The sequence below is a fragment of the Acanthochromis polyacanthus genome, chromosome 16 (genome assembly GCF_021347895.1).
Source record: "Acanthochromis polyacanthus isolate Apoly-LR-REF ecotype Palm Island chromosome 16, KAUST_Apoly_ChrSc, whole genome shotgun sequence".
In the NCBI taxonomy this organism is placed as follows: Eukaryota; Metazoa; Chordata; class Actinopteri; family Pomacentridae; genus Acanthochromis; species Acanthochromis polyacanthus.
The window spans coordinates 2,921,143-2,949,128 of NC_067128.1; the positions used below are offsets into that span (position 1 = coordinate 2,921,143).

The window sequence follows — 27,986 nt, forward strand, 5'->3', positions numbered from 1 at the left end:
AAGTCCTTCCCCCCGTTCAGCTGTATATTTCCTTGAAAAAAATGTCACCCAGCAGATGAAATGCTAACCAGATGTTAAGCCACCATTGGCAGAAGGTGTCCTTTAATGAATAATAGCTCAATATCACACAAGTCAGAGCGGCTCAACTCACGTGTCTCACTTGTATTTGCTTTAAGCTCCACCGGCAGAGGCGAATCTATCTCGGCTGATTGTATAAGTCACTTGTTTCCGTACGAGGATGGAAAAATATCACGATCATGCTGGAAAAACAACCACGACATTCCAGTGGAGAGAGACGGCTTCAACAGTGTGCATTTGTGATTATCATACCTGCGTGTAATTTGTAGATAATTGCTAATAACCCAAATATGTCTCGTGTTTACTTTTGTAATTGGATCACATGCTCTCGGGAGATGAGGAGGCACCTCTGCAAAGTGTTTCTCGGGGTCAATGTGCAAAAATACAGAAAAGTAAGAAAAACAATGAAGGAAAGGAGACAAACATTTTTAGAAATCTAATTAAGTGATGCATACATTTGGTGCAGGTATATGCCACATAAAAGCACATTTTCGGAGTCCATTTGCACTGTAAAAACACTCATATCTACTGTCCAACATCACACTCAAATGCTGTGGCATAAATGTCCGTAATTGCTTTTCAGTTTCAAGAAAACAGACAGGAGAAATGCAAAAAGGAAATCAGACAATGTCCTGACTTCTTCCATAAATCTCTGGGTAGTATCACCTATTTACATTATATACAGAGATGTTAACAGGATGAAAAAATGGCTGTGTTTTTCCATAAACTGGTTGTGACTGAACGGCACTGAGCCAGCAGGCTGTCCTTGAACACAATAATCACATATAAATAGTGTGCGTCAGAAAGGTCCTCAAATCACTGGAGAATTAAGTGCTGTAGACAATTTGCTATATTTCCTTGTATCTCAATGCCAGACTGTTTATGGGTAATTTGAACTGGAGGCAGTATATAAAGATCTATTTCGTTTAGTTTTATTTGTTTGTTTGAATTTTTATCCTTGCTATTTTTCCTTCAAACAATCTCGGTCCTTTTCTAGCCAGCCCATCAGAGTAAAAATACAAAGTACCATAAGTGAGATGAAGTCGGGCTCATGTTTCACTGACACCTGATATTCTCCCACAACTGGAACCATAAAATCATCACAGCCGAAATTGTGAAAACAGCTGAACTTGGCCTGAAAACTGAAACAGATACAAAATACTGGAGCTTTCTGTTAAATATCCAAACAGATCCGTCCACAAACACTTCAAGGCCTCTCCTCTCCCACCTGAACCTGTCTTGCTTTGCTACCCCGAGGCTGGTGTTTGACTCACGTGTCCAGGCTCTGGCTCTCTTCAGGGTTTGTCTGGTGGCTGTTTGCTTGGTGGTAGGAGCATTTCTTCAAGTGGATGGGCACCTCTTCCTGACCTATGCTTCCTCCTTTTCTAATTTTATCCTTGCGGACCTGAGATGTCCCGCTGCTGCCCTTTGACGAAACCGTCTGGCCTCTGAACAGCTGTGCTCGCTGCTGACACAAACCAACCTTACTGAGGAGGATGAACACATCTCCCCTGAAGGCCTTTGTGAAGATGGCATAGAGGAACGGGTTGGCACAGGAGTTGAGTGGGTAGAAAAGCACCAATAAAATCTTGGAGTTGGACACAGTGATGAGGGGTCGGTCGAGCACAGCTGACATGGCGTAGAAGGAAATCGGTGCCATGCACAAGAAGTCAGTAAAGATGAGGACCGCCATGCGTTTGGCGATGTTGGTGTCTTTGGATCCGGAGCGGTAGTGAGGGTTGTGCACCGCGCAGTAGATCTTGAAGTAGCAAGCGCAGATGACAAAAAATGCCAGGATGTTGAGGACCAGCACAGCCATGATGTAGACCTGAGCCACTGTGGACTGGGTGTCCATCGGGAGGCAGATGCTCACCTTCTGGTAGCTGCTGATGCCAACCAACGGCAGCAGAGCCAGGATGAGGCAGAAGATCCACCCACCGAGCATCACAACCGCCGCGTGGTGCAGACGTAGCTTACGATCAAGGCGCATTGCAAAGGTTATAGCATACCACCTCTCCAGAGTGATCACTGTCAAGGTGTAGACAGACAGCTCGCTGGCAAAGACCGTAAAAAACCCGGCCAGCCCACAACCAGGACCCGTCTGCCAGTCGATCGCATGGTTGAAGTACTCAGCTCGAGTGTGGAGGTCTACAGAGGCGATGAGCAGCAGATAAATCCCCATGCACAGGTCTGCGAAGGCCAGATGACACATGAGGAAGCGGGACACTGACAGCTTGTAGTGGCTGGTGAGCAGCACCAGAAGCACCACCACATTTCCCAGAACAGCCAGCAAGCTCACAAACCACACCGACACTCGCAGGAAGCCAAAACCCATTATGTCCTCACAAGGATTGAACTCATCGGGCACCGGCGCACACGCCACCTCCTCTCCCTCCTCGCACACCACATAATCATAACGACTGTCAAAGTCTTGGCTGTTGTCCTCCTGGGGGTTCTTGAGGGTCTCTCCAAAGCCCACATCCTCATCTGGCTGGCCCCCAAAGTAGGTGTGGTAGTGGAGGCTGCCGTGGAAATCACCTCTCCGCCAGTCCTGCTGGGAATCTCGATGACCTCCGTCGCTTGACTCCTGATCCGGAAGTGTTTCCACAACACCATCCTCTTGGAGGGATGGCATCCGAAGAGGCCCCACAGAGCGCTTGTGATGCTGGTCGTAGAAAGCAGTCAGGTTACAGATGATGTACTCCAAATAGCTGGAAAACACATGCAGATGAACACAAATGAGACCGAATCTGTTAAATAATAATACATTCCCAAATTAGATTTAAAAAACCTGTCTCCTATCCTCACTAGTCAAGGTGTACAATTAAATCATTTATATATTCAGTTGAAGAAAAGGAATTCCTGTTTGGAGAGTCATTATTAGTCTGGCTCAACCTTCTTCCTACAATAACAGCAGTGAGTGACACTAATTATGGCAGCACTGTAAGAAGTTATAGGTAAACACGTCAGAGAGTTGATTCAATCCCTGCCAACATCCACATCATAAAAGAGCAGCTGCCCCCACTTGCTATGGTGGATCATCCAAATACACCGGCTCTGTTTTTTTCTTCTTCTATATACCATCTTTTATATAATTTTCCTAGTGCCTCCACTCCACTAAACTTTTCTGGCTGTCGTAGGTTTGATCAGCAGCAACAAAACCAAGAATTGACGAAAGCCCACCCTCGTTTCTTCTTGAGGTTTTTGAAGCCGCAGCAGTGGCTGGGGTAGGTGAGGTTGGCTACGGTGAGGCGCTTGAAGGTCTTGATGGGCGGTAGTTTCTTGAGGGCGAAGGCATCGCGGGCCTTCAGCTCACGGAGGGAATCCATGCCTGTGGTCGGCAGGGAGGTGATCCCTGTCAGGGAGACGTCTCTGAAAGACAGACGAAGAAGAAAAGAGCCTAAGAAAATACATTAGACACATTTGCAGAGATTTCTGGCTTTAATAATGACAGATTGGTAATGAGAGAAAAGAGTGTGGTGATGTCAGAGTTACCATCAATGCAAAGGCCCAGTAATTATTACCTGTGTAATTATGCATTACTTCATGAGTCAGTCTCAGCATAAACACTACGGAAACCTTTGGAGAAAATATCCAAATAAATGTCTAGTTGCAGGTTGTGTCTTTTGATGAAGAAAATAGCATACCTTTTGCTACAGATGCCATCTAGTGTCACTCCTTCATTCCATTTCCACCGTTCTTTTATCTTTTGTGATTTCTTGCTGTCTGTCAGACCTCCCTCTTACCTTTTGTTGTTGCACCTTTGCTATTTGCATCTGTCTGCCATACTTTTTGATTCAATCACCTTTTATTCTTTGTTTTCTTACCCTCTGTTACTGATTAGCAATCATACGCAAGTTAACCACTATTCACCCTTGTATTTGCATACAGCCCTCCTCCCTACTCTCTGACCATTCCTATAAAATGTGTACTTTCCAAATGTTCTTGGTTGGCCTACCTTCACAGATTCATGCTCTGTGTTGGTAAGGCCACTGCATGCCAGATTAGCAATAAACAACCCAACTACAGCGACATCTTCAACACTTTAGAGATGTTGCAATATAGTGGTACTGACCGTAGTAATAACAATAATAACTTTGTGTGTATAGCAAATGTCAAATTAGTCGACTAATGAAAACAAGTTCAAAAATTAGATAAGACAGAAGCATGCAGCACAAACAAGATAAAATAGTTCAGTTAAGACAGCATCCGTATATAGCACATCCAAGACAATGGCCACTGCGACTAAATACCCCACGGCAAAAAGGACCCCGATTGGCTTCACAAAAGCAACCCAACAAAATGAGACACTGCAGTGAAGACCCTGTAGCGCCATCCAAGGCACGACTACACCAGAGCAATGCACAGAATACAGACAAAACTCCACAAAAATCATAGAAAACACTGTTTATACCCTGTTTACGATACATACCAAGACTGAGGTGCTGAAGTTCCAGTCATCATGGACAACAACCCAACCAATGCAACAACAAAGCTGTACTGGTACTGCAAATCGCATCAGAAATTCAGTTCCGGTAACTACAGCTGATTGAATTTTGCGAAACTATGACAAACTAAGTCACTGACACAACATTTTGAATCCCGCACCTCATGCACTCCATACTGTATATCATAAACTGGAGCCACTGCAATTTACTGCTTCTACTCCTTTATATTGCAAATTTGATTTTAAATTGATTAACTGGCCAGTCTTACCAGTAATTATCTGTTTTTTTAGTGTAATACACTTGCCAATAACAAAACCAAAACCAAAAAAGAAACACAAGCAAAGTTAAATGTAAATTTCATGATTATTTTCTCAAAACTTCCTATGAGTATTGTGATAATATCATTGTCATGAATTATTTTGGCCACAATCATTGTTCGGTGAATCCAGTGATATTGTGACAGCTCTGCTTTGTACGTATTGTCATCATATCACAGATGTCTCCGTTCTGCCTGGAATTACAAAATTTCTCCCACAAGCGCAAAATCCATATTCAGATACAGCATTTTCACAGTTAGGCTCCATTTTTCTTTGCTGGAACTTCGATTAAGTCTGTGGAAATACTGGATTTAAACATATGTTTTCCCTGTGGAAAATATCTTTGTCTTTTCTAGGAAGATTCAGGACAACTTTGGGATCATAAAAATACTTTGGGAGATGCAACATGTTCCTGGGTAGCACGTTCAGTTCAGGCATGATTAAGATCCCTTATGGACAGTTTGGTCGCAGTTTAGCAGCCGGGCAGATAAACATGTAAATAAAAGTATGACAACAGCAAATAACAATAGTATTTTGAAGATGAAAGAAAAGTACTATATATGTCTTTTTTTTTTAAAGCATCCAGATCTTAGAAGTTCAGATGATTAAGTTTCCTATGTGACCATTTCATGAACTATTTGTAGAGATTACTTCTAATCTTTGGTCTACAGCGAGAGCCTGGAGGCAGAGCAGTGAACTCTGGGTAAAGATGGTGATCACTGTATGAGAGAACAGCCTGAGCTTGATCTAGAACATTTTCTGTTAGGCTTTTTTGTTTCCATTCATATCAGTGTTTTTATACTTCACATTTAGATTACTAATATGACTGAATCACAGAGAAACATGAGGAGATGCTAAGGTTACAAATCCAACTACGTCCCTGATACAGTTGATAATGTGCAATCATTTGAATACAGTCATCCATTGGATTGCACTTGCATGCTAATATAATACTGAGGTTTATACTTTATTGTGGCCAGAATGGCAGACACCGATACCTTCCAAAAGCTTACTTTAGAGCAAATATACTATCAGCAAATCAGAAGATCGAGACATGATGAGACCGGAGAGCCCATAGATGGATTAAACAACACCGTCCATCTGTTTCCTAGAGTGAACTCCTTCATCTTTAAGCAATTACACGTGGTATTTCTTGCACTTGGCCGTCATGCCAAAGCCAGCTCAACCTCATCGGGACAAAGACATGCAGGGGGATTGACAATCTTACCAACATCCTGTGTGATCCCGTTATCAGGACATCCACAGCACCGGACACTCCCCCCCTTAGAGGGTCAAGCAGAGTCCAAGTTCTCTTTTGCGTTCTTTAGTTTCCTAACCCATTACACCTCCAAGTCATTGATTAATTTCATTAAATGAAATAAAACACAAGCCAAGCAATTCCACAATCGCTAAAAGCTCAGTTGTTCTTTTTTAGTCCCATTTGCTCTCCCCACTTCTCTGTCCTCTGCTCTCTTTTCCTCTCATGGGGCTCATTGTCTAAAGGAGCGTTGGTCTGATTTTGTCATTTCCAGATGTTTCGTTCATGACCTCATGGAGGTGACCTCACTCAGGACATGTTTCTCGGCAGGGCAGACGAAGTCATGCACATAAAACCCGTTTACCTAACCAGACACTTAACGGCTAGATCAGAGCCACAACAGCAACCAGATAGCCGTGGTAAAGGGTCTCCGCATCAAATGCCCTTCAAAACGAGGAAACGGCGAGAGAGACAGGAGTATTGGAGAAACGTCCGAAGTTTCTCCATCGCATGCTTGCACACAATGCGTGTCAGGTTTCCTGGTCGAAGACACAGCTGTGGAGGAATTATCTTTACTGCGTCCTTTCTCACAGACGTGTCTTATCTAATCGGCACATTGTGAATAAGGATGAAATCTTTTGTAACACAGTGTGGATCATGAACAAACTAGGTCTGTTAGTTATTGATATGCTCCCCAAAATGGTTTGCTTCTTGAAATTCCTAAAAATGTAGTCTGTATAACGAACAATGTAACATTTTGGGGATACTTTTTGGCTTTCATAAGGAGAGTTTGACATGAAATCAAAACCACTCACATATCTGTATTTAAAATATAATTCTACAGAGAGCAGCTGAAAATAAAGACTAAAACAGGGAAAACAAAGTTAGCTAAATCTTCCTATCATTACCTTGACAGCTCACAGATTAGCACCTTTTAATCTTTTTATCCAACTTTCTGCGAGAAAGTGAATAAACAAATGTATTTCTCAAAATGTTGAACTACTATAAAGTGAGAGGATGTTGTAGGAGCCACGAGCTGTGTGGTAAAGTGAATGTGAGACAAGCTTTTAAGGTGAAATTTTGAATAAAATTAATATAAAAAAGATGGAAATCAATCTTGTAGCCCATAGCTGCTTAGAAACAAATAAATTAGGCTGCATACTGTTGTCAGAAGGCGGCAGTATGGGTAAAATTAGGCGTCATTTACCAACTAAAAAACCTCAGAGAAGAAAAAGTAGATACAAATCTTTGGGAATTGTTTTCAGTTGGAAAAGCTGTAATTATTCTTTTATGGCAGCTATGTAAAAGAAGCAGAAACAGATGATCAGAAATGTGAGTTAAATGCTGCCTATGTCAGAGCATATTCAAAAAGGCTTTTCAATCTCCCATAAAGTGCATTAAATCCTTTATGAAAAAGTCAAAAACCACCTAAAGTAAATTACTTTACAGCATGGGCCTTTTTGGCATTATTGATGGTTCATCAGCTATCCGTTAGCTTTAGCCGCTTTACCCTGTAGAAGATCTGCCCAGCTGACATTTGGTGACAAACAGATCGCCAGTCGGTCACAGTGCTAGTTGTAGAGGACATAAAGTTATTGTACAAAACCAATGATTTTTGACCAACGAGCAACGCTGGGCAGGACCTCGGTACTCCATCTGCAATGACTTGGTCGCTACAGGGTAACTTTTGGTCACAAATAAGGTTGTTTGCGTAAAATGGTAGCAACCATACGAAATCTGAGAATGAAATCGATAAATGCTGCCCTCAAATCAATTTAAAATGCTCTTGAATTATGATAGGAAATTTATTCCATACCATTTCAGCACACCTCAAAGAGCAGTATTCAATGCCGCTATTATTATACAATATAGCCATTTTAATGAGAAGCTCGGACGCTGTTGTATGTATTGAATGATATTTTATTCCAACAGTGGTCAAAAAAAATAGAAATCACATTTATTACAGCCCCAGAGGTAGGGAGTGGATAAAACCTGTTGAAAGAGTGCCTGCCCGTATGCGACGCTCCTCAGAAAAACAGCGAACGCACCCGTATACAAACAGGGACAATGTGATTGGTCAAAGCTAGCCGGCCTTCTATTGGTTGACAGCGTTGATACACAAAAAATCTGAGAGCAGAGCAGAGATCCGTGAGCAGAAGTTCCGTTAGAGCATGAGGAAGAGTTTGAGTTTGAGCGCAGGAAATCTGCGCGAGCAGCATCGTAACCGAGTGCGAGGACACAGTTTCAGCACGCAGAGCAAATTTGAGCGCGAGAGCAGAGTTCTGAGAGACAATATCACGAAATCTGAGAATGAAATCGATAAACGCTGCCCTCAAATCAATTTAAAATGCTCCTGAATTATGATAGGAAATTTATTCCATACCATTTCTGCAGTGTAGGGTTAGAGTTGGGGTTAGAAATGGTGATGTGTTGTCCATCATTACAGAGTCTACAGTAAAAACTAAATCGTGGACACTCTCTTTACTTTACTACTGGTCATGCCCAACCAACTAAATTGAAGAGTTCAGCATTTCATCTGTTAATCAGCCACAACACTAAAGCCACTGACAGGTAAACTCTCAGCTTAATGCTGTGCTTTAATGAGAAATTTTGGGTCCTCGCTTTAATGTGGAAGTGACTTTAACATGTACCACCCACCTAAACATTGTTCCAGACCAAGCAGACCCCCATCATGGCTGCAAAAACTGCTCAGGAACAGCTTGAGGAACATGACAAAAAGCCCAAACCATTGACCCGACCTCCACATTTCCCAGATCTTAATCAGATTGAGCCTCTGTGGGATGAGCCCAAACAAACCTAATCCACAGAGATCCCACCACAGAACCCACAGGAACCAACGTCCTGGTGCCAAAGTCTTGGTGCCAGACGCCACAGGAACCCCTTAGAGTTTAGTCCATGTCTGACCATTTGGAGCTGTTTTGGCAGCACAAGGGGATATTTGGCTTGTGGTTTTAATGTAAAGTCTGATCAGTGGTATGGGTCTTCATTTAAAACTTTCACAGTGGCTTTAAAGTTTGCAAACTTAATGTACTCTTGACAGTATAAATACGGATTCCACTGAGATCCAATTTAATGAATGTCTTTAGACAACGTGACTGGTGTCAAATTTCAGGGCCACTTTTTATGGATGTTACTGATGGTGCACCTTTAAGGATTTACAAATCTGATAAGAGCGCTTCAAAATTTCAACCCTTCAGATACTTACAGAAGCGTTGGGCCGCTGATGGTTCCCACAAAGGCCCTGTCGTCCATCTTGGTTAAGTACTTATTCCTGTGAAGGTCGCTGGACAGGAAAGCACAAAACTTAGTTATTCTGCACATTTCAGTCAAGGCATGCCATAATATCTTCTTCAGCCTCATCACTGCACATTCCTGTGTTTATTTTCTCTCCTTTCGGGGGTGAAACACGACAGAAAAAGGTCTCACTTATGCTGCTGATTCAAATTAGCCGGTGTAAGATATGATGGTGTATTTCTTAAACACCCTCACTACACATCTCCCCGAATCCCTTAAATCTAATAAGGATAATAGACCTGTGAGGGGTGTGTTTGTCTTGGTCAGGCTGTGCTGGGATCAGTTCTCCCCTCAGAGCAGATCAGGCGCCAACACAAACAGCCATGCGGTAAGACTTGCTAGTTACTTAATTGGGCTCTTATAAGGACCAGGGCTGAGTGTAGGTGTTGTAAAAGAGGAGAGGGCTCTTAAATTAATATCATTAATACCTCATATCCTGACTGTGCAGGATTCTGGACCAGCGGGAGAAAAGAAGACAGGAAAACATGTTGTGACCAAAAGGAAAAAGAAGGAATTCTTACCTGACTCACAATTCATATGAATAATACAAAACTGATTTCTCCAAGTCGACAGTGTCACTGAGTGTATGAGAGAGGGGAACTCCTAATGCAGACTGCCTGATACCCACTTTTGGAAGCATATTTTCCCATGAGAACTCCATCTTACTAATCAAGAGCTGGGCTTAAGCCCTTTTTGAGCACATATGAGAAGGCCCATAGAGACCCGACTGTGATCCTGCTGCTTTTGTAGTGTAATTTTGGGTAAGGAAATAACATCCCAGATGTCAGAAATCATTTAAACCAGGCAAAACGCTGCATAACCTAATTTTTGGGAAATTGGAAGGCATTTAAATTGACTGGTTTCAGTGTAGCAGTGAGAGATATTCATGCAGATATGATAAAAAAAATTTAAACTGTGAAAGTGCATCAAGTTTATAATGAATTACCCTTGAATTAAAAAAAAGCAACACTATTGTTCTGACTATTCAGCGTGGCGATGCAGCCGAGCAAAATAAAGTTTGGCATTTTGGAAACTATTTGCTGTTTTGCAGAGTGTTTAATGAGAACACTGCTACCAGTTTTTCCAATGTGAAGCTAAAGCCAGAGGCAAGTTAGGATTTCTATGTTCTAATAAAGTTCTGCAAAGTTCTACTAACATTTTCAGCAGGAACTTATTGTTTTATTTTCCAGAATGGGTTTATAAAGGTAGCATACAATTCTCAAGACATTCTGAAAATGTTTTCTAAATGTTGCATGGAGAATGTCCTTTCTTTTTTATGATAACGTTCTACATTATGTTACCTTAACAACATCCATAAAACATCCACAAATACTGCAGAAAAAATGTTTAACCTTTATAATTAGAACGTTTGATTACAAAAAAAGTGCTCTGTCCATTTTCATAACATGTTCATGAATGTTTGTTTGAGAATGGTCTTCCTTTGTAAAATCTGAACTTCTCTTTTTTTTTAAATTATTTTTCAATCAATCAAAAATGTATTTATAGAGCACTTTACAACACTCACAGCGACCAAAGTCCTTTCTAGTTAAAAACAAACAATAAAATAATAAATAAAAGCAGATTAAAAGAAAGCAACAATAGAGCATATCAGGAAAATAAAATCAGATAAAACCAGATCAAATAAAATAAAATAAGATAAAATAGAATAAAATAAAATAAGATGAAATGTCACCACATTACTGTGTATTAAAAGCCAGTCTGAAAAGATATGTGTTTAGCCGTGCTTTAAACAAGCCAAAGTCAGTGATGGTGTGAATGTCATTTTTCTTTTAGTTTAGTTACAGTTTACTGTTATTTTACAGGTTTTTCTGCCTTATTTTTTTCTCATTTTTTTCTGACATTTTCTGTAATTACCATTTCTATATGAAAGGGACTTTAGTATTATTAAATCAGAGCTATTTCTATTTTTTTATACAAATTTAATGTATTTTTCTGTTGTTCTTCAGGTTATAATCTGTAAGCTTCCATTATATAGTTGCTATTCTATATTTTAATGTCTACTACATTTCTTTTTTATTAAAATACAAAAATTAAATGAATAAAAACAGCTATATGCTGTATTTGGGCTACATTCTGTAGGCTAAATGTTCTTATATTGATTTTTAATGGATTTTTTTTTACTGTGTTTTTGGACAGTTTTTCACCTCTTTTTTTTTTTTTTTTTTTTTTACAAAGCAACATAACCTGTGGTCTTGACATCTTTAAAACGTCCTTGTAGTTAAACTGTTCTGTCTCAGCTCCCATTTAACCTTCTTGTTAATGAGGAATAACACTTAAAGCATTCTTTGGACATTAGATTAGAACGTTTTTTAGCGTTAGCGTAGCTTCACATCAATATAAGGCTGGAAACAGGAGGAAACAGCTGAAACATTCCCACAGCCAACCGCCAGTAAAACAACAGCCGTCATTGTTACTCTGGTTTTTACAGAGCAGATAAAATGAGATATGACCTGTTAATAAGTCTAGATTTAAACTCTGCCTCCTTGAGCCAGATGAGCGTTTCCTCTTTTCTCTCTCCCACTTTCCATTCTTTTCTATCTGACTCATCAGCTGCTGGCTTTAGCTTCATATTTATCATGCGCACTCTCGGCAAGAGAGGGATGAAGCTCGTTTTATAAACCGCCAGACTATTCAGTAATTATTATGCTAAAAAGCGAAATCTAATTAATTAAGCACGACGTCTCAGTTTGCAGAAATACCTACACTTGATCTAACTTGGTCCCGTTGAAGGCGTGATGTTGTATTTCTCTGAAGCCGTTTCCGTACAGCATCCTGGAACAAAACATTGAACAGTAACGTCAAGAGAAAAGCATCCATTACGGTCTGTCTCTTTCGATTTAACAACCAAGCTGCTAAATGAAAATATTTCCCATGTGTTGATCCCTCATGCGCAGTGACAGAGATAAGTGGAAGCTACTTATTCCTCATTTTATGGTGAGATTTTGTCTTTTTGCGTAATTTTGCGGTTTCGAAACCCAACATTTACTTCGCTTCCCTCCCTCCCAGCCCTAACCACATACATACGTGTGATTGCCTGTTGTGAGCGAGCGTCTGTGTACTTGTTTTTTCTATCTTTGTGTGATTCCAGTGAGGTCAGGATGAGGATATGTTTTTGCAATGAGGTAATTTTGGACCGCCCCTGTTTCTTCCAGTGACTATTTTCGGGTTTTGGCTGAACGTAGAGATAAAGAATAGCATTTATGTGCAAGTATATAAAACAAATGTTCATGTATTTGCATTAGATGTGGGATTTTTTCTTTTGCACGTTTCTGTACAGCATATATGTGCATGTCTGTGGCGTTTATATCTCACACTGTCAGCACGTCGCTGGTGATGCCACGGAACGAGTTGGCCGGGATCTCGGTAATGTAGGGATGATCAACAATCTCCCTGCACAGCGAGACACAGAACAGAGAAGGGAACAGAGTGAGGTTGTAAATAAATACCTTTCACTGGAAAGTGGCGTGTGGAGAAATGCGGCGTTGATGATTGTATTCTCAAGTATTACAGCTCGGTAGGAAAATTAGATTTAGGAAATAAAGGAGGTGACAGAGCGGGGGACAACACAGAAAACTGGAGATGGAGCTCGTTTTATACAGACAAGAACCACATACAAGCACACATATTGCATTATAGGATGTTGTGTATCAATAACAGACAATCAAGTTAGTCAGAATAGTAGTAGAATTTCCTCCAAATTGAGACCGCATTCCCCATAATCCCTGCTGTGTCAAAAAGGTTGTGACTTACATGGAAAAGAAAAGATCATAAACACGCAAATTAAAAAAAATGCTGGGTTTTTTTCCCCACCATCTTTCCATGATTTCCTTTATTATTATTTTTAAAATCCTTAAAAACTACATGCCCTTAGGACGGAAAAATTAATAATTTCATATTGACAACAATGTAAACGGCAAATTACAAAGGCTGCAGTTTAGGATAAATGCTATGCAGAATGTTTTTCAGTGGTTTTACAGATTCATGCCATCGCTTTTGAGGGTATCTCACGTAGAAGTACTCTGTTATGTTTTAAATCCGTTACACAGTGAATATTAAACTGAAGCAGGGCTTAAACTGCAGTATCTGTCAAAAGAAAATCACAATTTAGCCTTTAGTGGTACCAATTGCAATAAAAACACATCCATGTTCCTGTTCTGTAATTAGAATCGTGAGGAAAGGGCTGCTGCTGGCAAATTATCTTCCTGACACTCTTATTTGTTTATTGTATTACAGTACAGCATCTTATACTCAAAGTTATCAAGAAAATATGAGCTAAATTCTCTTAAATGCTGATAGTACATGAATTAATTGTAATTTTGCATCATAAGATTGTATCTATATACACACATGCACCTTTTCGCAAGCATAAATTTTGAATATTGAACAGTGCGTTTGGTTTAAAATGTGTAAAATTACAGCCGCTTACAGAATGAAGTTCATGTCATTGGAGTGGATGTTGCTCAAGTCAGGGAAGAAAGTCAGGCCGGTGTTAAAAATCCCCCTGAATTCCACAGACAAGGAAACAGTCATGAGATACAGGTGATGAAACAGAGATGGTACAGCGGGCGCCTTAGGTCTAAATGGGTTAAAGATGTACCGCCTTATTATTCACTGTCTGCTGAATTACATCAGACTTGGACAGATTAAAGAGACCACAATGATAGACCTAATCATTAAATAATAACTGGTTCGATTAATTTAGGAACCAACTTGAGAATCACTGTCAGATTCCCGCCTGTTAAAAAGAACAGAAGCGATGGAGACAACACGTTAAACTGCTACACTTTGGCCTTCTTGAGGGAAAAACGGCTTTTAGCTGTCACCAAAGAGTCAAGAATTTATATGAGGTTGATAGGATGCTGCAGGATTTCAACTGAAATGAACTCTGCAGTCACTTTTCCATGAAACTCAAATGAAGCAAGACTCCGTTTTAGCCACACAATGCCCCAAATAGATCAATATGGCAAAATTATTAGACTCAGGAATTTAAAATATGCACCATTCGTCTTTTTTGGTTATTGCCGTGTTGACAACATGTGGAATTCTACCAAAAAAAGAGCATGTTCTGAAAAATACTTACAGATACTTGAGGTTTGGAAGGTGTTTGAAGGCTTCTGGGTCTACGTACGTGAGGCTTTTTGCATTCCGAATCTCTCTGAAAGAACAAACACAAAGACGCTTCAGCTGTTTAAACTGCACTTAACCTTAAATTAAGCAAACTGACTCAGAGCTTAAGGAAAAGACTGAAGTGTGTCATGAAGTATTCAGAAACACAAACTGCACAATCTTCAGAGGACAGAGCAAGGTGCACGCCAATGTGCGAGAGAAGGGAAACTTGGTGCAGACAGCCAGGACCGGAAGTAGAGTCCAATTAGTGTTTCATTAGCGTGTTTACTCTGGTCCGCCCTGGACTGGACTGAACACTTCGCTCTGCTGTCTGAAGCCTTGTGGAGCTCTGGAGAGTCTGTCCTGGCCCTTCTTCACACACCTGGCAAACCTCACTGAAGGTCCCTGAGTTGGTGAGGTTCACCTTCCCAGAGCTGTTGTATAAAAACTGAGTCTTAAACCAAAATATCAGAGGTCCGTTAAATCAGCAAATGTAATCATTACATCTGTCAAGTTGGCTGCAAAATCCCTGAGTGGCAGCGAGTCAGTGAGCCGGGGAAAACTCCCAGAATTTAGACTTTGAGTCAAAATTCTTTGAACTCCAGAAGGTCAACCAAACAGCACGGTTGGGAATTTGATTTCCTTTTATTTGGATTATCTGGTAATGAAAGTTGGTGTTTCTGCGGGTGGTTCTCTTCTCTTTGTTCAGCCGTGGTGACTTTGGCTGGTCAGATTAACCAAGCAAAGGTTTGTGCTCTTGAAAGCAGCCTTACCAAACAGTACAATCAGGTTCATATAACAAAGACAAACAGCATATTCAAAGAGAATATTGACCTGTCCTACACAAACAAAAATGTGGAACAAGCTGTTAGGATGCAAAATAAAGAATCAAGTCATTTTGTATTAATAAGAGAGACTAAATAAAATGTTTAGTTTAAAGCAGAACTTCTGTATTTATGCCTTGTCTATTTGGGGGCACCCGAAGCAAGTCTGTGTAAACATTTAAATATTATCATTTAATGCAGTTGTTACAGCTATAAATTGTGGATAAAGTACGGATGGAGCCTCCAGGTCTAAAAAGTTTGTACCTAAAACCTGCATTCTTTCTAAGAGCCACCAGGGGGCAACTCCTTTGTTTCCAATTGTACTGAAGTCTTTGAGGTAATGACCCTACCTCTCTCTTGATTTGTTACCTCAGTTAGCACTTTTGTAATCAGTTTATGGTCTCAATTGCTAGTTTCAAGAGTCACTAAATGCAGCATGGTGTTCATTTAGTAAATTATGGTTTCCTTTTTGATAATATAGACAATAAAGTAGGGAATATATTTGGGCAAGACTACTTTTGTGATGGACAGGTTGCATAGTATCCTCAAGTTTTCAGTCAGGTCCACACCTCAGTCATTATATCAGGTTTAAAAACAAAAAGAAAGAAAACCACAGCAGGTAAGCTTCAGACTCATGGCTTTAAAATGGTAGCATGACCAATAATTGTAGATTTATTCATCCATCAGAGATTGAGCAACATTTCCCAAAAAAAGGAATATTTGGTACACGGACTACTGTAAACTGACTATAAAATAATCATCTCATAAAAATAACGGATTTTATTCTTATTTAAAATACATTTTTACATGTAATTATATGCATTTTGTTTTTTAAATGTTTTAATTAGGGACATTTACATAAAATAAGTTGCATATGATAACAATAATAATGCATAGACAGATAATAGATAAATACAAAAAATCTGTCTTTATATATAAAAATAAAAATATGGTGATTAACAGCTACTGATTTTATTGTTATTTTAAGACTGACATGTCAATTCTTTGTACATTTTTGTAATTTTACCGACATCTTGTGTACTTCAAAAATATAAACCTGTAAGATTACTCAGATTTGTTTTTGCATTGTATAGCTGTAAGACTGATCCAAAACAGTAAAGTAAAACCAAAACAATTCGTTAAAAGATGCTAAAACACTCACTACGAGCAAGACCTTTTACATCACACAGTATAAAATTATCATAGAGTGCAGCTTCAACTACGATCTTAATTTCCTGCACATGATCCAGTGCTGCTGCTATGAAGATAAATTACACACTTTCCATTGTGCCACACATTTTCCTATAATTACCAGAGAATGTCGGAGCTTTTATAAAACATGCACGTACAAATTGAAGCATTATCGCAGCGAATCATTTGTGAATACGGGACCAAAACTTAGATTTGAACCCATATGTGCATTCTTGCTCCCCCGGAAACCTAAGAATTGTTGAAATTGGTGGTTTCATTTGATGGTGGCACATTTCTAGCTCCCCTCCAGCCCCCCCCCCCCCCCCCCGCCTCTGAATTCTCAGCTCCAACTCAAGTCCTTGATCCACAGCTGCTGTCGGCCTCACGCAGCCAGCAGGAAGCAGAGCATTAATTTGTGTCTGACCCTGAAGGAAACCTGAGAAAGATGCCATTATCTGATGTATGGCACTACACCACACCAATCAGTGGCAAATAGGCCCCGGAGATCCAAAATACACCCCCAGAACACAGATACAACCCTCAGCTAGCAGCTTGAATTATTGCTTCTGTCTGCATTTTGATATGTGGAATCTAGCAGCTAAGAAGGGAAGACTGCGATAATTAAGATAGAAATGACAGGCAGATGATGCATCAAGACACGTCGGATTAATTTCTGCGGCTTTTAATCATAGTTACTGTCTCGAATGGCCACATTTTTAGGAGTGGAAACGAATTGCGTGCACACAAACTGCTGTGCTACAGGATGCTGTAACTTGGAACAAATCATTCACATAGGCAGGAAGTCTTGCAGTAATATATGAAGTGCTAGGAGGTGTTCTGCTGGAAAGTGTGTGGTCCACCAGGAGACTCGGCCATAAATCTCTATCCCATAATTGAGAATAGAGTGCACCTTGCTAGACTTTTTTCCCCTGAGCTGCTTCAACAAGAGCGGGAGCATGAAGAAGAGCAGCAGAGAAGCCAAACACCGGCTGCTGTTCGGCCTCGAATATCCGAATGAACTCTGCAGAAACGCACCAAATGCATCCAGATAATGAGTTATTTCATATAATTGAATTGTCTTATCTAATCTGCATTTAGTAATCCCATAACAGGATTATTTCTTCAACCTCATGAATTGGCAAAACATTTCTGCAGCACCCTGATGAGAAGCAGTAAGCAGTGTGAAGGAGAGAAATAAGCTCCAAATGTGCTTCTTTTTTCATTCCTTGCTTCCATTTGCTGCCGGCAAGGTTCAAAATTAAGCATTTTTTCTCTCCAGAGAGCAAATGGAACAGCTTAATCAATAGAGATCAATAAGAGTGTGCCCTTTTCCTTTAGTTACTCACATGTGGGTGATTTTCCTCAGGCTGTAGAACGAGTGCCTCTCCAGCCGCTGCAGCATCACGTCCACGGATATATATCTAAAAGAGATAAACAAAGCTTAAACCGAATCTACGGAACAAATCGTCCTCGTAATATAAAAATAATGACTTTTCTCGAGCACGTGACTCTAAAGAATCAAGGTGCTGTGCTGGAGTGAAACGTGAAGACATGTTTTCAAAAATGAGTTTAAGCGTGCGGTTCTAAAAATGACACTAAAGCCTGCGAAACTCTCCTAAATTTATCAGCCCACCTTGTTTTAAGCCTCCAAAGTCATGGGTAATTTCGAGGGTATGCCCCTCTCATATACATTACCGAGTCATCAGTCACTCTGCTCCCGTTTGTTATTACTCAGTAACAGGTATGCTCTTAAAATAAACTGTGAACTTAGCACCAGATCAATCTTAAAAATGACTTTCTTATTAGAAATAAATGCATAACACATACTGTAGTCTGAGCCTTGGAATCTCACATCTGATCGGTTTTCTGTTGTGTAATTGGTTCAGCTGGATTGCGGCTCAGTGCAATCCAAAGGCTCAGTGCTTTCTACGTGCACTTTTGGTTGTTTTGCTCACAGAAAATTTCTCATCCATCTCCCTTTTTATGCATGACTTGGACACAGATGTCGGACTCAGCAGCTGAGGATCAAGGCTGGAGTGTATATTTTACCTCGACGTAGAGACTCCACCTCTACTGGGAGTCTCAAATCACCAAACACCCAAAAGGGCTCTGCTGGAATACCTAACCAGTGTCCAAGCCCTGCTGTGGTCGAAGTAACGCAGCAGTTCTTCCAGCTGTGATTGGGAACCAGCAGTGATACCAAATAGAGAGAGCAGATCATCTGCTTGGGTGGGAAACAGAAGGGAAAGGTGGAGGGGAAGCAGGAACTTGAAGGGAACGATCTGAAAGCAGGTGAATGAAAGCAAATTTGAAGAGCTTGTGTAATGAGAACGTGTGCAAGGCTCGAGTGAAATAATTACATCGGATAGATCGACACTCACATTCTTGAGATGTTGACCATGTTGGCGAAGGCATCTGCTCGCACAGAAGACAGACGGGTCTCAAAAAGCCATCTGGTTGAAAAACAGAAAGACGGACATTTTAGTTAACGCAAAGATGCCGTTTTACTTTCAACTGAACCAGACTTTTTGTCATTAGCAAACCGTTTATGATATTTTTAAATAAATAGTTGAACATTTTAGTAAAACCATGTATTCACTTATTTACTGGGTTTGAGAACTAACAGTGAACTAAGTGTTTGTAGCCGGAGCAGACAGATAGTTAGCCTAGCTTTGCATAAAGATTAGAGACGGGTTGAATTGTTGTTTTTAGATTGAATTATTTGTACAGATCGAGCCAATAAGAAATAATGTCTTGAGGTGTCCACAGGAGTGTTTTTGGACTCGAAGGGTTGCGCTGATTCCCAGCATTGGACGTCTGATGAGCAGATAACTGACAAGTGTTCTTCAACAGCAAAACCAATCTTGGCTACAAGCTTGAACATTAGCTGCATCTTGTGGAATGAATACCTCACAAACAAACATGGTGGCTTGAAATTTAATATCGAGGTAAAATGGTCTTAGATTGGACATCGAAATTGTTCCTCAAATTGTGCTTCTAAAAACATTTGAGGCCAAAAATTAGAATTTTTCAGAGGCTTTAACACTCTGATTTGCATAAAGTAGCCCATGACCTCAACTCTACCACTGAGGAACGATCAACACAATGCCTCGTCTCTGCCATAGCTACCAGAGCTGCACAACCACAATGCATTGCATGGCTACTTGCACAGATAATTAATGGGAGGCATGGAAATGATGGATCCTGTAGGCATAGACATGTATTATTATTGATTTATGGTACATGTCCACGGAGGCGTTTTTCAACATTTTTCTTCCTGCAATCATGCAAACCTTGGCTGATTGCACCTGACTGGATGAATGCTTCACTCGTGGACTGTTTGAAGTGGCTTTCAAATTGTACCTGTAGTGTAAAAATAATTCACTGAAACATTCGAGGCGAGAAATAAGCCATTCAGCTTCTCAATCTGTCTTCATTTTAGCTCAACAGCGGTTAGGTTAAACGTTTTTCAGGAGTTTCTAGACAATGCAAACGAGGAGTGGCCACTGTATCACCTCGTCTAAATGCTTCGCACAGATGCTTACATGGACAATGAACGGGAAGCGAGGAAATGAAAAATTCTGTTGACGTGCATTATTAGTGATTCAGAGGTGTTTTAATGGATGTACCTGAATCTCTGGACAGACAACTTATCCTTCCTGTTTCCTGTGTTAATGCCGAGCTAACCATCAGATATGAGAGGGATATCTATCTTCTCATCTAACTCTCAGCAAGGATGTCAAGACAGTATTTCCTAAAATGTCAAACTGCTTCTTTACAAAGTCAGAGTATAATGATGTGAAGGCTTTATTGGTATGTCTGTCCAACATTTCTAGGCATAAACAATGCAGGTAAGAGAGGAGAGAAAAGGAATCGCAGATAAAGGCCTAATAGCAATCAGTTTCACAATAAGATGAAAGGCTTCTTTGAAGAAAACCGTGCCTCTAGGAATAAGGGAGAAAACAAAGACCTGGATCCGAGCTGGCAACCAAATCAAACAATGTCTGGGTCTGTTTACCACTGTTTCAGGAAATAAGTGTAGTGTGTAAAACTTCAGGATCCAGGAGATCAATGGGTTAGCAGTCAAAGCGAGGAAGGAGAAAAGAGTCAGACGGTGCTGAGGTAACAAGCCTGAGGTGTAGCAGGCCTCAACGCTCTGCTCTAATCTGAGGCACTCACGCTGAGAAGCAGGGAAAGCTAATTCAGAGAGCAGTTAGTAGGGAAAAATAGACCACTGCATTGATAAATAGGTACCCAATGTTAAACTAAAGTTAATGCTATGAGGAAACGTTGGTGTCTATCATACATTTTAACCATAAATTTGACTGCAAATTGAAAATAGTAAGAGAATTTGTTCAAAATACTTGAAAAAGGGGCTACTAAATATGTTTGTTTTTTATTATTATTTGCTTGCAGAGTTAGTTGAAAAGATCAAATTCATAGCGGAATAGTAAATTTGAAGCTGCAGCCAGAAGATGGGTTTCATTGCATTGCAGAAAGGCTGAAAGAAGCTGGTAGGTGGAATTTGTTAAGTCTTCCTGCGAGCAGTGTTAAGCAGCCCTGTCTCCCCTTAATTATGTTCACAAATGCATTTCAAATACCTTTTTATTCTGAATTTGTTCCTTGTGTTTGCTCCATGTTTGCACCTTAGCTCTTGTAATAATGCAAATTTCTCCACTGTGGAATAATAATGGGCTAACTTATTTGTTCTTATCAATACATTTTTGCCATTTATTTTATGGCTCCTTTTCAACCAACCAATCAAACATTCTATGGAGCCGGGCTCATCACTCTGGCAACCCAGAAAATGGAGAAGAAGCTTCGGAAAGTTGTGAAAGGGTCGAATTTTAACTCAAACCGTAGTATTTGGTCTCACCAAGCTTCTAACAAGCAGTTGCAAGGTCGCCAAAAGCACAATATCTTCCTAAATCTAATCAAACGATGAATGAAAGCCAAAACTAAATGAGTGAAAATGAAAGTTAAGTGTATGAATAATTGTCCTACAGACTGGTAACCTCTTGTACTATGTCTTACCTTCAGGGGTACAATGTGTTTCTTGAAAAGATAAAGGAGAATGGATTTTAGTTGTCTGTGAACATGGTATTTGGATGACAGGGTTGCATTAAGCTTATTATAACAACATGTAGACATGAGAGGTACATTCATCTTTAACTCTTTGCAACAGAACCTAAAAAGCGTATCTCCCAAAACAGCAAATGTTGTCGTTAAGAGTAACTTTAGGCGCTTTCACCTCCACCTCTCTATTGAAAATGTGTTATTTCTTTCCTGTGATCTTGCTGGAAATGTAATTGTGGTGGACTTTGGAATCACAACATGATAATAGAGAAAAGGGATTAAGTATGGCGTCCACATGTGTGGATATCATAACGTATTCTAGGCCTTCCATTGCATTCAGAGTTTGTTCCACCACATCCTGTCCCAACAAACAACAGTGTCAATTTGGAAGCAAAAAAAAAAAAGAAAAGCCAAAGCCACCATTTTCATGCACCTTTTGGTTCTTCTGGGTGAACAATAGGCTAATTCAGAGGCAGAGATCTGGAGTCTGAACCAGGTTAACATGTGGGGGTTAATGTTTCAGTCGACACGGGAGCACGGCACCCTGCACTCGCTTTGACACACTCAAACAAACACAGGGATACAGAGCAGACCCCGACACCAAACACCCCCGTCAGAGCCGTACTGTTTCACCCAACACGCTCAAAACCTCAAAAAAAACGGCATTCATTTTCAAACTGGAGCGCACCAATGAGCCCATCTTGTAGGCTTAAGGAGAAAATTACTACCTTAACTTGTCCTTTTGGATAGAAACCCTAGAAAACAAATGGGTTGGGAATTGAGTTTGAAGTGGGGAGAGGCCTCGTAATTCACAGTAGTGTCATCAGTGGATTGACAACATCGCCGTGTTTACTGTGTCTCATTTTGATGTGTAACGTTCTGTGGTGACTGCTGGAGAGGGTGACTTACATATTCTGCTACAGATTTCAATCAGCATTTCATCCAAAGAGCTTCAGAGTCGCCTTTTCACTTCGTTTTTCTGTTTAATCACATCTCACAATGAGACGTGTGAGAGCAAGTCGTATAAAAAGGTTGTTCCTGTTTGTTTTCTCATAAACACGTGAAGAAATTAGTGCCGAATGTCATGGTAACAAGTTCCATTGCACGATCCATCGGCACAAATTAATGGCTGGAAAATTGTCAGTATTTCCATTATTCCCAGCTACAGCTCATCTTGTTCAACATCCCTTTTTTTTTTTTACTTTAATCCCAGCACTCATCTGTTACCATTCAGGAGACAGTGTCAGGGTTTCACTCCTGAGTCGGTTCTATTAGAGGTCGGAGGGACAAAGAATATCACGAGTTATCGCTCCAATCCAAAAATTCTGAGGTTTTTTGAAGGACTGGAACTGCTGTTTTTTTCCCTGCCTTCCCCTTGAAGTCTTTTTTTCCTCTTAATTATTCTCAAATGGAACTCTCTGGGTGTTTGAGAAATGTGCTGCAAAAGGTAAATATTGTATTTGAATGCATCGTCCAGACGTAGGCGGGTGTCACGCTACGCAGGCTTCTTAGCGTGTCTGTGCTTTCCTTCCCACCTCTCAGACTCCCAGTGACACATGGAGGAACCTCCACACACACACAAAGGACTTCAAACTCTAAGTATCCACATGTGCATGCAGAGACAGACGTCTGCTTTGCATTCACATTTTGTTTTGTGGGAAGAACTTTTAGACACTTTCAAACAGATAAATAATTTTTAATCAAAATCTTATGTTAACAGCAGGATAAGTGCAGAAAGTTTCGATGCTTTTGCTCATAAAGGGGAATTTTCAAAATGATTGTAAGCAATTTGATGGGTACTATCTCCACAAATGTTTTTAAAAAAAAGAAGCGTTAAAAGTAGTAATTTTGAGTGATATGGTTATTCGATTTCTGGCAGAGAGTTAGATTAGTCATAAAGTATCTGCATGTTAAATAGGCTTAGAATTAATGCTTCAGTAAGCTTATCATAGAACAAAGACAGCAAACAGAAGGAACAGCTGGATCTGTCAAATGTTGGCGAAGTTTGCCAACCAGCATGAACTACAACTTAACGTTACGGAAGTGTATAAAGCTACGTGCTGGATGCTGCTCCACTGGATTCACTGTTTATGCTAAGCTCACTGTCTGCTCGCTGTAGCTGGCCACAACATTAAAACCACCTGCCTAATATTGTACAGGTAAGCCTCATGCAATTTAAGCAGCTCTGGCCCATCAGAACATGGACACTGGACCTGTTGGTGGTGTCCTGGCTGTGGATCTGTTAGATTCTGTTGGTTGCAGGGTGGTGTATCTTGTTCTGCAACCCTCAGATGCTCAATGGAATCAGGATCTGGTGAGTTTGAAGGTTCTGTCAACACCTTGGGCTCTTTATTATGTTCCTCAAGCATTTCCTGAGCAGTTTTACACAATACTATTCTATGCTATGCTATGCTATGCTATGCTATGCTATGCTATGCTATGCTATGCTATGCTATGCACATTTCAGTTTGTAAGGATGCAAAATTGTAGAGCAAAGTGAATGAGAAAGGTGTTTTGTGATTTCAACAGGGAAACTGTCTTTAGCTCTCAATAATATTTTTGGACCAACATTAATGATGACGTGCAAAAAAAAAGTATTTTTAAAAATTGTTTCATACAACTCGAAATATGCCTGTCTGTTAATATGACGGCATACTATTCAGTGCTTTAACAAAAGCAGTGTATGTCTGAAAGGGCTTTAGTAAATGCTAACAAGTTCAACTAAGATGGTATACCATGGCAAAAGTTACCCTGCTACATATCAGGGCATGAGCATTGCTTCTGCATGCATGGCTGTAGACTATTAAACGTGTTTTCATGACAGATTTGTAGGGTGCATATTTCTTATACTCTATAATGTAAGCTTGCAGATGAGATTCCTAAATTTGACAGTTTAATTTGTTTCCCTTCCACAAAATTCCCTCGTGCAGGGCTCACCAATGACAGCTCAGGCTAAGGACAAGGTTCTACGCTGTGTTGTGATAACCCTCATTCCTCCCTCCATCATCGAATCACAAACCACACTTTGTGTCTTCTCCAACAGCACCTATCACATAAAATTATCTCCTGATCACTGCTTCAATTCACATGTCCACGTGGCCTGATGTCCTCTACGATTTCCTCACATTCCTGCCCAGAGTTTACCCAGAACCCCTCCAGGAGGATAAAAAGACATGAAAGCATGCCACCTATCACACCGTCCACCCTCCTGATAAAAATATCTGCCAAACAAGCCCGAAATAGACAGCGTTTTGAGCGGGATGTTCTGACAGATGAGGCGTGATGGAGTTTGAATTTGTTGTTCACACATCGAGGAATGAATGACCCTGCTGCCCTGGTCAGGCCAAAGGGCCTCAGTCCTGCTGATTCCAGCCTGCTGAGAGTTCATTTAAACTATTGGCCTTTTGTCTCGAGGCCTCTTTTTTCTGCCAAAGTTGTTTTAGCCTGTTGGTTTGTCTGTTTGTTTGTCTTTTGAAATCCTCATTACAGAGTCCCATAAGTTGGACCAACAAATTGTGACATTTTGTCGAGACCAAGACAAGGAAGTTAGTAAATTTAGACAGATAGATGCTTGACTTCGTCTTAATAGGGTCAAAATTTGACAACTGCAACTAGAACACTCATCAGTCACAATATTAAAACCACAATAGATGAAGCCTATAGCACTGATCCTCCTTGAGTCCTAGGTATTTTATGTAGATGTTACTTTGACAAGAACAACCCATCTAAGCACTGTTTCAGGCCAAGCAGGTGGTAAAGCGAGTCGTCCATGAATCTCTCCACATACTTAATTGTCCTTGGGAAAAACACTGAATGCCAAGTTGCTCCTGATTGTACTACTACTTTACGTGTCAGCTCTGATATTGTAAAGCTTTGGTGAACCTAGTTTAAGGCTAAAATGCAGACTATTTCCCAACAGAGTGGTTGCCTGTAATAACACAATGTGCCCCAGTGTAGTGTCTAGTATCGTATTAAGAGATTTATCAACTTATTTCCACGGAGCATCACCAAGATGTTCCGTCTGTCCAGCATTACAATCCCGACTGGTGTTATCTGCTGGTTTAAATGGAAACAACCACTCTAACACTTCCACTTCTTTGTTTCCACATCTGCCATGGAGTCCATCTGAAGGGCATGTGTTTCCATCACTCAAGGCCGTGGCAGTCCGGTCGCTGTCCGTTGCATAATTTTCACTCTGTGCTTGAGCAGTTTGGGAAGTGTAAAAAAAGCCCTGCTACATTTTTCAGAGATGATCCTGACAGATTACATCACAGCGCCTCCTCTGGGATTTCACGACGGATTCTTTGGGGTCTCAGATAACAAGATAAAAGAGATCACCTGTTGGTTGGGTTTATTCTTTACATCTGTTGTTTCATTTGCTTTTGCTGCACTCGAATGGCACTGACAAAGCTTTGATTTGTTTATATTTAAAGAATACATGAGTGAAAGAAACTCTAAAGCTTTGGGCATGAATTTGCTTTTCCATTTTTTTTCCTTTTTTTATCACTTACAACTAAATAAGTTGAAATTGGAAGCAGTTTGGAGATGACACCATACCCTCTGTGGGCAAATCCCACTGTCCATGACCAGACAAGTATGTGAAAATGTAGTCTTTAGAGAAATGATAATGAAAATAATGATAATTTGCAACCCTGGCTGGCAGTAATCATATTATACCGTACTTTTCTGTTACTGGAAATACTGTTTTTGGAAGAGAAGTGGGTGCACTGTGATTTCTCACAGTCCTCTGATATCTCAACAGCAGTTTGGCTGTTAAATGATTGGCACACGAGCAGAGAAACATTATGGTACGACTGTATAAGGTCAAATATTAACTGAACCAATTTAGGTAAGAAGTTTTTCTATTTTTTGCTACTAAATGCAGGAATGAAAAGATGTGGTGACAACTTTTTACTGAAGACAGTCCTGTTTTTCTGACATGACAAGAGCCTGAAACGTTTCACTTCCCTGCAGTTTTAACTCAGTCTACTGGACATCAGATTTCTCGCTTTCTTCTCTCTTTTTCACTCCATTTTTGTGACTAAAATAACACATTTATTATCTAAATGTAAATTAACACCAATCCGTGATAATCCGACAACAGCTGCAAGTTTGTTCAGGTGCAGTTTTAACACTAAATATTAAATAAAAATAAATAAATAAAACAGAAAACCAACTGTCAAGTCGAAGAAATTGACCTATTTTCCAGCCCTTCTGTTAGATTAGTGTTTTACTGCCGGCTATAGTCCATGATTTCAGGTTATGAAGGTGGGTTAATGGTTCAGTTAATCTTTTTAAATAAAACATGGCGGAATTAATGTTTTATGCAGTCATTAGACTTATATTATTCCAGCATAAAAGTTGTAAATTATTCTCAGTGCCAAAAAAAAAAAGCCCCCACTGTGATAACTTTTAAGACATTTAAAAGATTGGCTACATTTCACCGCAAATCAAGGATACAAGTCACACTGACAACTTTGGAGCACAGCTTGTTAGTAATACTATAATAGACCCCAAAAAAAGGGGAAAAAAAGATACCTTTAAACGGAACAGCTACTTAACAACACAGACAGAGCAGAGAAAAGTCCCCCTGCGGGAGCACTTTGAAGGAATATTCATGTTATTATAATGATTCCTCTTCGGGGTTAAGAGCACTTTACATTTGAGATGCATGAAAAAGAAAGAGAAAGAAACAGCAGAATCACTTTTACAGACGTACGCCTACTTACAATGTCTCGGTGCTTGCTGGAAACCTGGGGAGAATATCAATGTCAAAGCAGGAGATGGTGTGAGTCCTCCACTCGGAGCACTCGCAGACTTCGGGGCAGGAGTCAGCAGCCTCCGACGCGCTGCTGCTGCTGCTGCTGCTGCTGATGGGGAGGCTGACGAGCGTAAACAGCGCGCAAGTTATCACCTGCATGTTGGAAGTGCGGCTGTTTGGTTTGTTTTTTTCAGTCCTAGTGTTGTCCACAGCGGCAACAAAATGTTCCTATCAATGAATAAGAGGATGTTAGGTTTGTTTCTGGTGTCCTCAGGTGGAGGCTGTGGAGCTGCGCCGCAGTTCAGAGTTGTGCGCTCAGTTTTGCAGTTTTCAGGGCCCCAGCAGTGACTGAGAGGCTGTGGAGGTGCAGGAGGACGGTTTGGAGGTGGTCTCCAGCTAGAGGGGAGGGTGGACTTCTGAGGCACTCTTGTGTTAGACTGCAGAATAGTTTTTTTGTGTGTCCTCCTTGAACAGTGTGTTTTGAGTTAATGTTAACTATTGTTTTAGATAGATAGATAGATAACTATCTAGCTATCTAGCTAGATAGATAGATTAGCATTAAAGGTTAGCATATACTCTTAATTTGTTGCA

The 27,986-nt window shown here is 40.3% G+C and overlaps 1 protein-coding gene across 1 annotated transcript; it reads right to left on the bottom strand.

The window, feature by feature from the left end:
• tshr (thyroid stimulating hormone receptor) lies at nt 1–27,713 on the bottom strand. The gene is made up of 10 exons (XM_022214947.2): nt 27,364–27,713; nt 18,940–19,011; nt 17,905–17,979; nt 14,518–14,592; nt 13,864–13,938; nt 12,750–12,827; nt 12,141–12,209; nt 9,328–9,405; nt 3,262–3,450; nt 1–2,789 (listed from the first exon to the last, which is right to left on the bottom strand). The coding sequence occupies exons 1-10, from the start codon at nt 27,552–27,554 to the stop codon at nt 1,349–1,351; spliced, it is 2,343 nt and encodes a 780-aa protein (XP_022070639.1). The 5' UTR covers nt 27,555–27,713; the 3' UTR covers nt 1–1,348.
• Nucleotides 27,714–27,986: the final 273 nt, after the last annotated feature.

Excerpts from the sequence above, each read along its gene's own strand:
- tshr (XM_022214947.2), bottom strand. The coding sequence starts at position 27,554 with ATGCAGGTGATAACTTGCGCGCTGTTTACGCTCGTCAGCCTCCCCATC. Across the intron at positions 14,593-17,904 it reads CTGAGGAAAATCACCCACAT|AGAGATTCGGAATGCAAAAA; the intron begins GTGAGTAACTAA and ends TTGTTCTTTCAG. Across the intron at positions 12,828-13,863 it reads AATGACATGAACTTCATTCT|GGAGATTGTTGATCATCCCT; the intron begins GTAAGCGGCTGT and ends CTCGCTGTGCAG.